The following is a 14,594-nucleotide window of genomic DNA, read 5'->3' on the forward strand; positions in this document are numbered from 1 at the left end:
TATTAGTCCCAGTGCTTAAATCTCTTAGATTCCAAGCTTTTTTAAACTGCTGATTCAAAGGGTACGTTGAATTACAGCATCATTGACATCAAAACAGCATTTTCTTCTTTCTTATTTAGTGCAATTTACATCCTGTCCTTTCTCATTAAAACCACACCCCAAATTATAGTTCATTAATATAGTTTTGTCCATTGCATTCTAGGACAGTGATTTATATCCATTGTTAACACACAGAAACAAACGAAACAATTCATATCTGGTTCTCCATAGCATATCTTTTTTAAAGGAAAAAGAAAGAAAAAATAATGTAAAATAATATTACCACTTCTGCAAACAGCTTGCAGTTTGTGTCATGTGGCATAATCTCACTACAGCAAATTATCAGAGATCCTAAGGTGCAGAGGAACAAGTTTTACACTTTTGATAAGTAAGATCTGGAAAGTCAGTCACCTTAGGTGCTTTTGCATAAAGTGATCTCCTTCTGGTTGAACAGAAAACCAGACTGCTCTTTCCGACACACTACTTCCAGCCGCAGCCGAACTCTGCGTTAATACCTGCCTTCCAGCCTTCATCATTTCTTTCCCAGTTACTCTCTTGACAGAGTCCAACAACACGGAGCCCTCATATCAGTCTTCATTTCAAACAGCCTCACTTTAAGTTCGGGGCCCAGGTTTTCTTTTACTTTGCTGTCTTTTGCAGCAAAACAGGTGTACTAGCCCTCATTTAAGTGTGCTATGTAGCCCAGAGACTGCTCTTTTCTACTTTGTATTCTGAAAGACTAGCTAAACACAATGATATCAAACTATAGTCTTGGAGTGATGCTGTTTATAGCAGACTCTGCAGGTTTGGTGCCCTAAGCAGACCGCTCCGCTCAATGTGTTTGTGTGGAGCTGACCAACAGTTTGTGCCAGTTTACTATTCTTTTCCTTAGATCCACTTTGTCAAGCCAGATATAAGCTTCCCCAATCAGTGTCTTTTTCATAAACTTCCCTCCGTTGGAGACAAGCAGAATCTGGGAAAATAATAACAACAACAAATAATTACAAATGTGCTTATTAACATACTGCATTTGCTGGCAGACAAGAAAGATTCAGAAATGTTGAGCTCTGCTTTGGTACAAGAAACACTGACTATAACTTTTAATATAGGGTCATCTTGCCAGTAGAAAGGAAGCAGTGAAAATGAACCTCCTCCCTCTTCTATTTTATTATTATGGGATTTAGTAACTAGAAGACGACGATCTTGGACTTACTGAGCAATTTGTTCACCTGCTGGTTACCAAAGACAAACACAAGGTTAAGTTTTAAGTCACAGAGTACAGCTTTATGAAGCCAGTGTACCAGACCCTTTTATGTGCATGGGAGTTGGAGACTGCCTTGCATATAGTTTGTAACTCAAAGTAGACTTGTGGGTGCAAAAAACAGAGTTCTGGTTTCTGATCTCAGTATGTGACAGTCTAATCTAAATTGTAGAGCTTGTCTGAAGTTGCCTTTCCTCTACCTCTCAGCTGAAAGCCACAAAATTACTGAAAGACAGCATCGAGGTATTGCTTCTGGTCTTATGACTCTTGCTTGCCTGGTTATATGTTGCCTCAGCGATGTAGAGTGGGAGGGCAAGGAATAGCCAGGGCACTTCCATGAGCGAGGGTGGCTGGACATTCAAGGTTCAGCCTGATTTATCTTACAGGCACCAAGTTTTCCAGATGAGCAGCCTAACAACACACAAGAAACAGCCTTCTTCCCTACAGGACTTAATTTATTCAGTGGATTTGTGTGTTCATTCTATGGGAAGAACATATTTGATAATATATATACCTCAGGGGGATGAATTATAGTTAAACAGAATAATTCTAGCTCTTCATAATTTTCAAATAACTGAATTAAAAAGCTCAGTACTTTTTTATGGCAACGTTCTAGATTTTTTTCAAAAAAAAAAAGAAAAAAAAAAGGGGGAGAAATAGCACTTCCGCAATAACATTAACAGCAGATCTGTAATATTCACAGTCACTGAGCAGACCTCAGGCAAAGAGCAAGGGAGGTAACTGATAGCAGTAGGAGGCTGTCACCCTCTGCGTGAACCGGCATAAGAGAAAATGGAGCTTTTTTTTGCTTGCTTTCACAGATCCAAGCTAACAATGGAAGAATGGTAGGACTCAAGGGTTTTGTACTCAACTGAGGAGCTGGAGGAAACCATACTGTAACAGGCACATAACAGACCTAGAAGAACAAGAATTCCCAGTAATCAAGAATTTTAACATTTCTGAACATTTTCCATTCTGATTTGGAGCACAAAGTCAAAAAAGGAAACTTTCCAGTACAATGAAAAGTAAAAAAAAAAAAAAAAAAAAGAGAGAGAGAGAAAGAAAGGAAGAAAGAGAAAGAACAAAAAAAAAGAAATTTGCCAGGCTGGATGAAGCCTGGATGGCTTCTCCATGGCCAGCTTTAATAACAGTTAGTAAATCAGATATGTATCTGGAAAGTTTCAAAATCTACATGTCTGTCAGTCAAACAGTTTGAGGGGGGAGGACCAAAGGAAGTAGCCCTGGGAACTCAGCAGCTAGGGAACTGCACTTCACTTCACCCATCAGAAAACCTGTCCTTGGGGGAGCTAGGCAGCCCACCCCCACCTGCAGTGGCTTTCTAGGTTGCTTGATCCAGTGTCTCCTGAAGAAATGGACAGTGCAGAAGCTGGTAAGCCAACCCAGAACATCTGTGAAAAACATTTTTTTTGACTACTCTTATATAGGAAATTATGTATTTCCAATTGCAGTGAGTCAATCAGCCAGGAAGCAGCTACAGAATAAGGAAGACGAAGGAGCCAGGAGCCCAGCTCTTTTCAGAAGCGTTCCAGATGGGTTGCCAAGGAACCAGGGAAATTAGGGAAGCTACCAAGCAAGCTGGCAGGGACTAAAGCAAATGCCTGTCTGAAATCCATCAAAATGTTTTCTGTAGAATGTTTTGATTCTGTCAAATCAACGTTTTTAGGGACAGAAAAAGTTTCTAACAGAAATTTTCTGTCAGTTCTGTCCTTGATCCTTCTTTCCACTCCTCTCAGCTGCAGCACTAGTATTCTGACTTCTCTAACCTGTCTGGGTCTCAGTCTTGCTCCTTCCCTGCTCCACGCTTTAAATTCAGTCTTGTTATCCTGAACCATGTAGTCTAATTCTAATCCTGATTTATTTTTTTCATATTCACAATACCCAAGATCAGCCAGTCCTGGTTTTCCCTCACCCCCCACCTCCCAGTAATCCATGGTCCTGTTTCCACAGCTAATATTCACAACTCTTGGAATACCCGTGGTGATTTTTAGAGTACAGAGCCTTGTCCTAATGGCTGCTTCTAGCTGCTTCTCATTTCTCTTTACAATGTACTTTGTATGGATACTCTGTATCCACTATTTCCCTGTCTCTTATCCAACTAGCTCCACTCACAGTGCCTGGTTTGAGCTCTTCTTACTCCCTCTCTGATCATATTTTCCTCCCTAGCTCCCAAATCCCTTTTTGTTCTGCACATTCTCTTTTGGTCTCCTTTGCCCAGGTCTCTTTTGGTGATGTCCCCAAATGCTCAACACTCTCCAGTTCAGCATTCAAATCAGCCAGCTTCATGCTCTGCAGTAGGATCTGATAGTCTGATAGGTAGGAAGAGCACATAAAAACAGAAGTACTGAGTCAGACCAAAGACCTATCCAGACATGTACTCTGTTTTTAAAGTGCATAAGGCGCAGTGCATGTGGCAGAGTATAAGAACAGGGCAATCATGTAGTGATACTTTTACAAAATACTTACTGTTATTTGTGGATTATTGACTTCCTGATTCACAAGCGATATGCTTGCATTTAATAGCCTGTGAGGTATTTCCCCTATGAATTTGTGCAATCACTTTTCTCAATTTTCCATGAAAGCATTTAGCAGTATCTTATGGCAATAAATTTTGCAGCTCAAACTCCAAGTTGTGTGAAGAAGTGAAATCTTTTGTTTGTTTTAAATTTGCTACTTGCTGTTGTGCTTAAGACCTTCTACATCTTGTATTCAAAGAGACAGGGAAGGTGAATTTCCATGCTGCTTATGAAAAGGATACAGAAAAGCAAAGACAGCCCCTCCTCTCGTCAATCCGGTGTGCAGCACCAGCGCATGTCACAACATTTCAGAGGAATGTTGCAAGTCTCAGGCTGGCTGTTCCTATGACGATTTCCCTGATTTCCCTCGCTCCTTAACAACTTGCTTTTGAAGAGTCAGGGCTCTGTGGGCTCCTCTTTACTGGCCTGCTAAGCCCCTCTTCAAAAGTTTGAAGAGTTTTCTTTGCTGGAATGGAGTTTTTACAGAAGTTTTAGCTCTTAAACTTTGGCACAACTTTATTGACCACACCAGATTTTCCCATGTAATATAACATCTTGAATACATTTTTATTCAGTCTATTTAATCAATAGGGCTGCTAGGACATTTTCAGGCAGGGAAAATGGTAACTATATTTGTTGGCCTCATGTTGATAATCTAATCTAACTTTAGTCATCAAAACCTAGTTGGCTTGTTTAAATCAGTCATCCAGATTTAATGATACATCTAAAAAGATATTTATTTTAGGATTAGCATGCAAGTACCCCAGGAATTGTCATCTATCCACTGCACACAGAGAGAGCCTGAATAACTGGCTTAGCCTAGTCATATATAAGTACATGACAGCAAGTGAGGTGAATCTTACCCCTCAAAAGAAGCATATCTGATCAAATGATCGAATCTGTCTAAGCAACTAAAACACAGGAGAGGGACTGTTCCTAAATCAGTTCCACACATCATTCAATGCACCCCAGACTGGGAATATCCTACTCTCCTTTACCAATGTACACAGAGAATATTTGACCTGGCATAATCTGTGGTTGTGCAATGTCTGAGATTATGACTATTGTGTCTAGTTCTAAGCATCACAACTTTAAAAGAAGTTGAGGAACTGGAGAGAATGATAGAACTATTAGCATTTAGAGAACAGGACATATCAAAGAAATTCAGTTTACTTAGTCTGTAAAAATAAGAGAGAAGAGAGGTAATAACAACCTTTCAGTAAGTGTGCTTTTTGTGTTTTTTTTAACAAAGAGACTGCTGATCAGTTGTCTCTGTGTTTTGTGGGGATAGTTAAGGGTAAGTTATCTTGACTTAAAATGTGGAAGCTTTAAGTGAGATATTAGAGTCAACTTTCTAAATATACAGACAAGTATTTTTGGAATGCATGTAGAATTTTCTTTCTCTAGAGGATTTTAAGCATAAAAGTTTCAGGGCTGATCTATGAATATCTATCCTTCCTCATTGTGGAATGATGGATTAAACAATCTTTTCAAGTCTCTTCCAGCCTTATATTATTGTTATCAGACAATTATATTATTCCCTTTGTAATTTTCTCTTTTCAGCCTACAGTGAGGGGTAAAAGATTGATCTCGACCGGCCATAGCACAGCATGGAAAACATACAAAATTAGTTTTTAATAAGATGCAGAATTACCTGAAGAGAATGCCCAGCAGGACTCAAGCTAAATCTAAACGTTTCGTTGAATGAAGGCTCTCGGTCATGCCTGCATACCCTGGTTTTCTTCTTAATTACTCTCTTTTGGGTAGAGATATTGACAACATACAGCTTCACATACAGGTCTGGGGAAGAACAGTTCAACAAGTTCAATACAGAAGCTTTTAAATAATCGTTGTTGCTAATGATTTCAATAGATGGGAAGTGCTGAGGAAACAGACCATGGGACATAACACAGCCATATTCTGTTCTTTACACATTGGGTAAAAATGGAACCACCCCACTAAAAGTGGGAGAATTGCTTTGGGCTTACAATATTAAAAAAACAAGCAAACAAACAAAAAACCCAACCTCCCAAAAAACACTGACAAATATTTTGATATCTTTATGTATGTATGAAAATACTACTATTAAGATGAGTTTTTCATTTTAATTAATTTCATTTAAATTAAAATTATTTTTCATTAAAATACAAATTTTCACCATATATCATTGTTCTTTAATAACCTTGAGAGTCATCACTTTTGCTGAAGGTAAGAAATTTTAAATAATCAGAAAGTAGAGTAAAAAAGGATTAAGTTCTGACAGGCAACTTGCTTCCAGAAAATATTTTTACTTTCATTAAAATTGTTCACAGAAGCAAAAAACACTTCAGAAGGAACACTATAGAATATGTCATTCCAAATAAGAAATAATTTCATTTCCACTTTAATGGCATTTTTAAACATCTTCGGATACATCAAACTTAATGTTGTATCATGATGCTGGTTTCTGTATCATACCTGGGAGATGGTCTGGAGATTTAAATTTGTATGTGATATTTCTGCACTGAAGGATTTCTACTATCAGCTGTTCTCCATCTGTCTTCATTTCCTTCTTTAATGCAATCTTGATTTCGCCCATAACCTGTGTTTTACCTGGAAAAGCAGAAAAAGCAACCCTCATTAATGTAAAAAGAACCTGAATTTATCTGTCTAAATTGTAAAGAAGGAAAGGTTCTTGTTTGTTCATTTGTTTGTGTGCTTTCCAGTATAGCTTATGATTTTTAATCAGGGATATAAGGACAATGTGTTGCTTGGGTGAACAAACTGGGTGAATACATGCAGTACCCATGTCTGTAACTATGTCATATACTTTAGAATGCAGTTGCTTCAGAGTTTTGTTCACCACAATACAAATTTCACTAGAAGTCATTACAAGTCACTACAATGTCATTGCAGTGATTACTGTCATTACAGTGATACATTGCCATTACAGAAGTCATTACAATGGTCACTACAATTCTTCTCTTCAGAAACCTTTACTACAAGATGTGAAGTTCGCATAAAAAATAAAAAAGGAGAACATTCAATAGTGTGTAAAAAAGGTTCCAATAAATGTGATTGTTCTGAAAGTCAATGAGTTAAGACTTTGGTGAAGCTAGCATTTCATTTCACCTTCTTATTTATATGGAGCAATATCATTCACACAATTAAAAGGCAAGTGCTAACTGTGACCTTTAAGAGTAAAGATTATTTCTTTCCTTATGTGGGCAGAAACACAGTCCCATTATTCCCACAGTGTATGGATTTCTCCCTAATTCAGTTTGGAGATGAAGAGAGGGCACTGAATGAAATGTAGGCAAAGCTGCTTCTCCTTTCCACTCACTGTCCTCCCGTAAGACTATCCTGAAGCCAGGCAGAGTACAGTAGGGCAACATCTTCTAAACGCAGTGTGAGCAGAGCCCCTGCACTCAGCACAATACTGTCACATGCCTTGCTACCCTAAAATATTATTTATTAGTATAAAAGTTAAAAAAAAAAAAAGGTTAAGCCCATAGAAGTATTTGATACCTAGTGCCAGGAATCTGGAGCTTGAATGCATTACCAGGAAATTCTGGAAGCTGATGCCAACATGTTATAAAGAGCAAAGCAACTCTGCAGAAAGTAAATAATTATGATACAGCTGCAGATCTCCCCTCTGAGAGTAGGAAGTTACCAAGCACTATTTAGAGATTACTTACATGTACCAAAAATGCATAACCAGATTTGAATAATCCCTCCCTAAAGAAGGCAGCTGCTGTTTTGCAGATGTCCAGGAGCAGTCATATATTCTATTGTTTTTCCTACTTAAAATATTTTTCTTTGAAAAATCTGATTACAAATAGTATCAGCTGCAACGTGGCCTCACAACCCTCCTCACAAAATGAGGCTGAAATCTGCCTCATTTACAGTCAATAAAAAATTTGCATTTGGGATTATGCAGGGCCAACATTTCACCCAGCATTTCCATAAAGTTGGAGAGGACCTCTTAGAAGGCTGGTTATTCTGCCATCATATTTAATCATCAGAAAACTCTTCCTTTAGGTCTGAACATGGAAAGCCCACACCTTGTGATGGCAGCAGAAAGATTTCAATGATAGGATCAAGGAAGAGGATTGGCCAGTGGTGTCCTTGTTGTTATTTATTAATCTCTTCCCTCAGGTGTGTCACCAAGCTTTAAACATATTGTTAAAATGTCCCTGTTCAAGAAAGCATTGAGTGCCCAGCAGGTGTAACTTGACTGAACAGTAGATGCAGAATTACTGGAAATGGATACAGGAAAATATTATAATGCCACCTCTGCTCTGTGAATAAACTACCAAAGATATTGATGAAGGCACCACATACCTGAAAGGTGCTGCATAAATCTAGCTTTTCAATCCATATTGTTGTTTGCATCCACTCCAGTGATTAATTATGAAGAAAACCCAGCATGCACAGTTGTAGCACAAACCTAATGCTAGTTTCAGGAAGTCTTTACTTAACCACGGCCTTTTCTGGAAAATATGCCAGGCTTACACTTCACTTTCTTCCCTTTGTATCCTTTAAAATTCATTGGCAACATTTGTTAGGGCATCATCTTTGATTGACTTAGTACCTTCTTTTTCACTTGATGTGTTTTCAACCTAAAATGAAATTAGGTAGGTAGGATGCTACCTGTGATTCTGCAGGCTAGAACAAGGAGAAATGTTTACAGTAAATTAGAATATGTTTGAAAACTCCAGCACCATTTCTGAGCGCCTGGAAATTTTCCGTAGAGCATTTGGTACCCCCAGAGAATCTTTATGACAAACAATCCTGCTGCACTGTTTAAGCCTCCTGGGGAAAACAATGATCTCCAGCTGAGAGCACATGAACCATGATAGCTCTCTTGTGCTTCCATGCTAATTTTCACTTCTCCCACAGCATGTGATGAAAAAGCCTTAGCACCAGGCTTATGAAATATTTCACTGAAACAAATGGCTTTTTCATCTCTTTCTCATGTACCTTTATCACTCTTATCTTTCCTTTGACAGGCCTACAATAATAGTTAAAATCTATATTAGCTCATGGAGTGAATTCTTCAAATGCAAATATGTTTAAAAAAGAGAAAAACTGATACAGGAAGGTGTCAATATGGAACCTCTGAGCTGTTCAGGCAGTTCTTAGTTGGATGAGATGAATGCTCTTTGACTGATATGGCAGAAATGAAGTTGCTCAGGGTGTCATGGGATTGGATGATCCTAAAGACTGCATCGGTAGGGAGAGGATAAAATACAGTGCACAGTCACAACCTTTGGCATTCTTTTATAAGTTTAGAGAACACCTGTTGTAAGTGACATGGGACCAGAAACGATTGCAGGTATTCTAGTAACCATAGGATGATGATCAGCAAATGTTATGATGCAACTCAGAAAAAAGTAAGTACAGTGAAAGAGACTTTGCATATCTAATATGCCTTTCTAAAACACTGGAAAACCATTTGTTTACCTCAAGAAAGATGAATTCAAGATGGAACAGGTACAAACAAATCTACTGGGATTATCACAGTGGCAAAGAACTGTATAGTAAGGTACTAAAAAACTAAATTACTTGCTAATTTAGTCTAGCAAACTAGGACCAGGAGAAGATACATTTGCTCTCTACAGACAGGTGGTGAAGTAAATATTGCAAGTGTGAAGAAATATTTAAAGTGATTTTGTGTGATATTTCACATTTTATACAGACACCAAACCTAAACTTACTCATGTGCTGCAAGAAGACCACAGGCATGTACAGCAGCATTGTGTTCATCTTAGGAACATGTTACCAGTAACTAACACATTCTTCAAAATATATAGCTATGATTAAATATTTTGATGTTTTTTTACATAAAAGTACACTTCCTTTTAGGGGACCACATTTTTTCAAAATCTATTAGCAATTAAAAAATAATGGTTAATTAACTAAATTGATGCAAGGTATTTTGAGAAATTAAGAGGTTTCAATTTCCTACAGTGATGGCAACATAAGCTGTTATTCTTTTAGAATTATCACACCCCGTGCTGTCAAAGGTTAATTAGTTCTGCTATTAGTCTTAAATGACTGCTGCAGTATATCACGAGGTGTCATCTGCACTGTTTTTGACCATCACTATCACTATTTAAAGTTATCTTGAAATAGAAAATGAAGTTTCAACTTCCAAGGATCGATGACGATGGATTGTGCTCCCAATTCTTTTTGATCAGATGCGAGCTGCCAACCAAAATTATCCAAGACAATAGCATACAGTTGTCTCCTGTTGGTCCATGTTATCAAGGCTAATTCAGCAACACGTTTAAGTGGTGGGTGTAGAACACTTTGCTCTGGTGCTTTGAACAAGCCCCCTCTAGAGCAGACTGGACACATCCACACCACTTTGCCATCGGCAATGTTGTCGCTGACCACCCCTCTTGTTGTCTTGTGGTCCAGGAACAGAAAAGTTAACTTTTTGGTGATGTTGTAGTGCAAAGTTCCTGAGAGAATGAGTGTTGTTTTATTGTAACATGAAGCTGATGATATGTGGACAGAACGATGCTGCCCTGGGGGACGGCATGTGAGACTGCTGGAGTGTTCGACAGTGCAAGGTCTGCCGAGCTGGTGTTGGCAGTCTGTACAGAGTATAGGGAACCACACTTGTCATCACTTCCTCCATATTTTTTAGTGATGAACAGACTGTCTCCAGAAGCTAGGTTTAATCTCAGAAAGAACAAATTGGTTTGTGCTAAAAGAAATCTGAGGAGAAATCTAACATCATTCAGTATGGAAGTCAAAGAATCCAGACAAGGGAGTGAACCAAGGAGATAAATTATTTGACAGTGCAAACCCACCAGAAGAATGCCAACTATAAGACTACATTGCACATCTCCATATATGTTCTCTTGTGGAAAGTCTGGGAATAAGAAATCTCCACAGATTTTTATATTACCAGTGGATTCTGGAAACTGGCACTTATCCTGTTTTGGATCAGCGTTCCCCTCTAGCAAACTGAAGTGAATGAATTCTGTCTGACAATTTATCTTAAAAGTGTTTTAAGTATGATGTGAAGTACTGCGGTTTCTGAATCTCTTACATTTATAATTCTGAAAGAGTAAGTAACAAGCCTCATAATTTCCATAATCTTTCAGTGTAAGATGAAGAGATGAGTACTGATTAGCATAGTGTCATCATAACCAAATGATCAGAAATAAAGATGTCTTTTGTTAGAGCTAATTTCATTTCCTTAGGTCTTTATCTGTTTTGATACCCTGAGAGACTAAATTAATGAACCTCTGGGAACTGTGCATTGTTCACTGAGAGAATACTGGCATTTCTTTGCTGTATTCTACCAATGTTTGTCTCATAGGCATCTAGTGACCTGGACAGGATGCACCTACAGCTGTCTCTAACACTGTATAATGAGACATCATATCTTCCAGAACTGAGCAGCTCAAATGCTGCTTTTGTAGCTGTCTTGCTTAAATTAACAAAATCTTGAGTTCAGCTGTATTAGGATATGCTTGTAACATTTAGAAAGTTAGAATTTATAGTAGCATGGCATAACATTTAAGGAATCCAAGGTGGGTTTTTGCAAACTTGATTGGAAGAAAAAAATTTTACAGATTTAAAATATGGGATAGCGTTAAGGAGAACCCAGATATATGGGTTCTGTCCCCAGATCTCTGTCCCTTAGTAGCTTTCTCTGATCTTAGACTTCACCTCTGTGCCTGTTTTCTGAGATGGAGATCATAACATAGTATTTATGTTCCTAAAAAGAGTTGTTTGGATTTATAGACTGGAATTGGGTATACTATAAACAGAGAGGCTTTGCTCATGTAGGCATAAACAGGCATACAACGTGTGATCCCCAATCCAGTGAAAATATGCTATACTTGGAAAGGCTGATGAGGACCTGTGCCATGATTATGTTCCCCTCCACTATAATTCACCAAGCTCATACAGACATAACCTTCTGTGTACTGAAGAGTGTTGTTGCAGCAAGAGCGATGTTTCAGCTGAATTCCTTTAACACTATTTGGAGAACCAGAGTATCCTCCACTATTGCTAGCTGTGCTAGAACTCCACTGTTCTAACTGTGCTTCAGCAGAACAAGATAGCATCATCTTATTGCAATAAATAATTTAGTATTAATGCAAGTACTAGCCATTTATTATTTACATTTCAGTATGGGATATTAATAACTCCAGCTGAAGTTAAATCAGAATGGTGTTCACTAACATTTTAAACTAAATATGCCAAGAATCCAAAGTACCAGCCAACCCCAGCCCCCAATCTTTATTTAGGCAAACATTTATCTCCCTCTGCCTCTTCCTCTCTCTTTTTTTTTAATTTTTTTTATTTTTTTATTTTTAACATCACACCAGTTACTTGCAGTAACAGCTGTTTGTATTCATAATGTCTATCATCCTCTTGCTGTGACATGAGCTGCTGGAAAGCTGTTGTAAAATAATGATGGATGAGCTTTATAAAGAATGCCTGCAACGTGTACAGCCTCAGACCTTTTCTGTCCTTTTGAGACCTTCCCATTCCCTTCTAGTTTTTGTCTTTCACCTTTCTCCCACATACTGCTTTCTCCCTGCAAAATGCCACAATTTTCTCTGTAGGCTGGTTTCAGGTTTGTGTTCCCTACTGTAAGAACAATCAGACATCTAATACAGCCTTAACTACTACTTCCACCTGTCTCACATACATTAAATAGATGTCATTGCATTTGTTGACATAGGACTGTCTCAATAAATATGTTCACCAGAGCCACGGACATGACTGAGACATGCAGGTTCCTGAATCTCTTGCTCCTCCAGCTGGATAGAGAGTTGGCCCTGGGTATGGGGGACTATCAACAGGTCACTGAACAAACTGTCCCTGCTCTGAAGAGGGATTAAAACTAGAGAGGGTCCCTGGTATGTGTTCAGAGTCTTTCTCCATCTGTCTCCATGCATACATGAAGGGCTCAGGTGTTTTTACAATTTCTTCCCTCCCATACCTGATGTATCTAGGGATCCTGTTGTGCTCCTCCAAGAGGAGGAGATAAATGGTCTCAGTTTAGCTCCTGACAACCGGATTCTCTGTGGGATCCAGGGATGCTCTGTGGTAGGAGCAGGCATGAATCTGCTCTCCCTTCTCCCTTGCCTCTCCTTCCCTGGAGACTTGAGCTGCAATAAGCAGACTGTATGTAATGAGACGAGCAAAGAAGATCAAGGTCTTTCATTAATACCTCCCCATTTCCCCTAATGTGCGCGCAATCATGTGATGGGGGAGAGGAGGCAGAGCTACGGCACTTCTTTGCTCTCAGCAAACCCAGTCTACAGTTTTGTGGGCAGTGCGAATGGCTGGGTAACTTTAAGGCTCAGGCGTATGAACAGGCTACAGCTGACAGTATTTTATTATGAGCCATAAAGCTAGCAGACATTCACACTGCCCACAAAACTGTGAATACATTAGTGCAGAAATTTTATCTATATGCCCCAAATTCTTGTGTGAAGCTAACAGTAGGATTAAACAAGGCAAATTTGAAGGAAACTATCTTCAAGTCTTTATTTTCAGATAAAAATAAACTGTTGTGCAAAATGCATTTTGAAAGTGGACAAAATCTTTTGCCTGTTGAGATTCTGAGGTGTGCAATCTTTTCCAGAAAAGCTCTAATCTCTTTTCCATTTATTGGTTACTTCCTGGATGCCTTTGTTTCAGAGATTTGATTCTTTTTATTTTATTTTTTTATTTTTTTAATGCTGACTCTGAACTGATGCCCTGTGTAAAAACTCTTGGTTTGAAATAAAATGATTTTTAAAACTGTGGGAAAATAGCACTGATATTTCTCAGATGCTCAAATATGAAAAAAAATCATAGGCATGTACCAGTTCTCTGCAATTTTAAAGGTCTTCATTTCTGTTAGGCAGCATTTTAAAATGTTGTAGGAAAAGGAGGGTAAGTGGGAAAAGGTTAATGAGGCAATAAGTTCAGAGAAGGATTTGAAAAAGTTTCATTAGTGTCAGAAACTGCCCAAGTCAGTGACTGAAAGGACAGTATCAGAGGTTTCAGAAGGTAACAGAGGTTTGTCCAGAAAGGCTTTTCAGGATTTTAATGAGACTTTCCTTGAACCACAGAGAGGATAGAAAGCATTTGGAAGACATTGAGGGGAAATAATGACAACAGCTGTAAGTGACATATTCAACAAACTTAGGTGATCTGCAGTAGCTAGAGATTGTTTTTTAATGATGAAGACTAAAGAATATCTGCATTTGAAGGAAGTCAGGGAGAGGGAGGATAAGAAATGGGATGTGAGAAGTCAAAAGAGTTACAGATCTAATTCCCATATACTAGTTACCTCTGCTTTTTTACAGATTTCATTTTTGTGGAAGGGATCCCTTATGTTCTAAGCTGAATTATTCTGACAACATCCTCTCTGAAATTCCTTCAAACACCAGAACGCTCAAAAATTTAGCTTTAGTTTAGAATAATTTATTAATGACAGGATTAATCATGTAAAAATTTAGATGTCTCACTCAAATTCTCTAGACTCCCTCTGTAGTCAATAGAAATAGCACTTCCAGAAAGTGCTTAAGGTTCCATTTACCTTAAAATTTATCTTCGGATAGATAATGCCTTCTGGAAGCACCTTTCTTTTTTTAAGTGGCAACACATGAGAGGCTAGATGACTAGCTTTGATTCAGAAACCTGATTTGTAGACAGTGGAAATTAGACTAGAAGAATCCCAGTATAAATCTACAGCTTTATCACTTTCCATAACTTCAATGAAAGAAAGCTAAACTTTGGCAGAAATTATTCTT

General features: G+C 38.3%; 1 protein-coding gene across 1 annotated transcript in view; it reads right to left on the reverse strand.

Annotated features, from left to right (window-relative positions):
- Window positions 1–871: 871 nt before the first annotated feature.
- PCLO (piccolo presynaptic cytomatrix protein) overlaps window positions 872–14,594 on the reverse strand; it is a 371,210-nt gene continuing 357,487 nt past the window's right edge. The window contains exons 25-27 of the mRNA XM_067289979.1: window positions 6,292–6,426; window positions 5,489–5,634; window positions 872–1,012 (exon numbers count right to left, since the gene is read on the reverse strand). Coding sequence (XP_067146080.1) covers window positions 872–1,012; window positions 5,489–5,634; window positions 6,292–6,426 — 422 coding nt within the window. The remainder of the gene's footprint in view (window positions 1,013–5,488; window positions 5,635–6,291; window positions 6,427–14,594) is intronic.

The sequence above is a fragment of the Apteryx mantelli genome, chromosome 1, assembly GCF_036417845.1.
Source record: "Apteryx mantelli isolate bAptMan1 chromosome 1, bAptMan1.hap1, whole genome shotgun sequence".
NCBI classification, from domain to species: Eukaryota; Metazoa; Chordata; class Aves; order Apterygiformes; family Apterygidae; genus Apteryx; species Apteryx mantelli.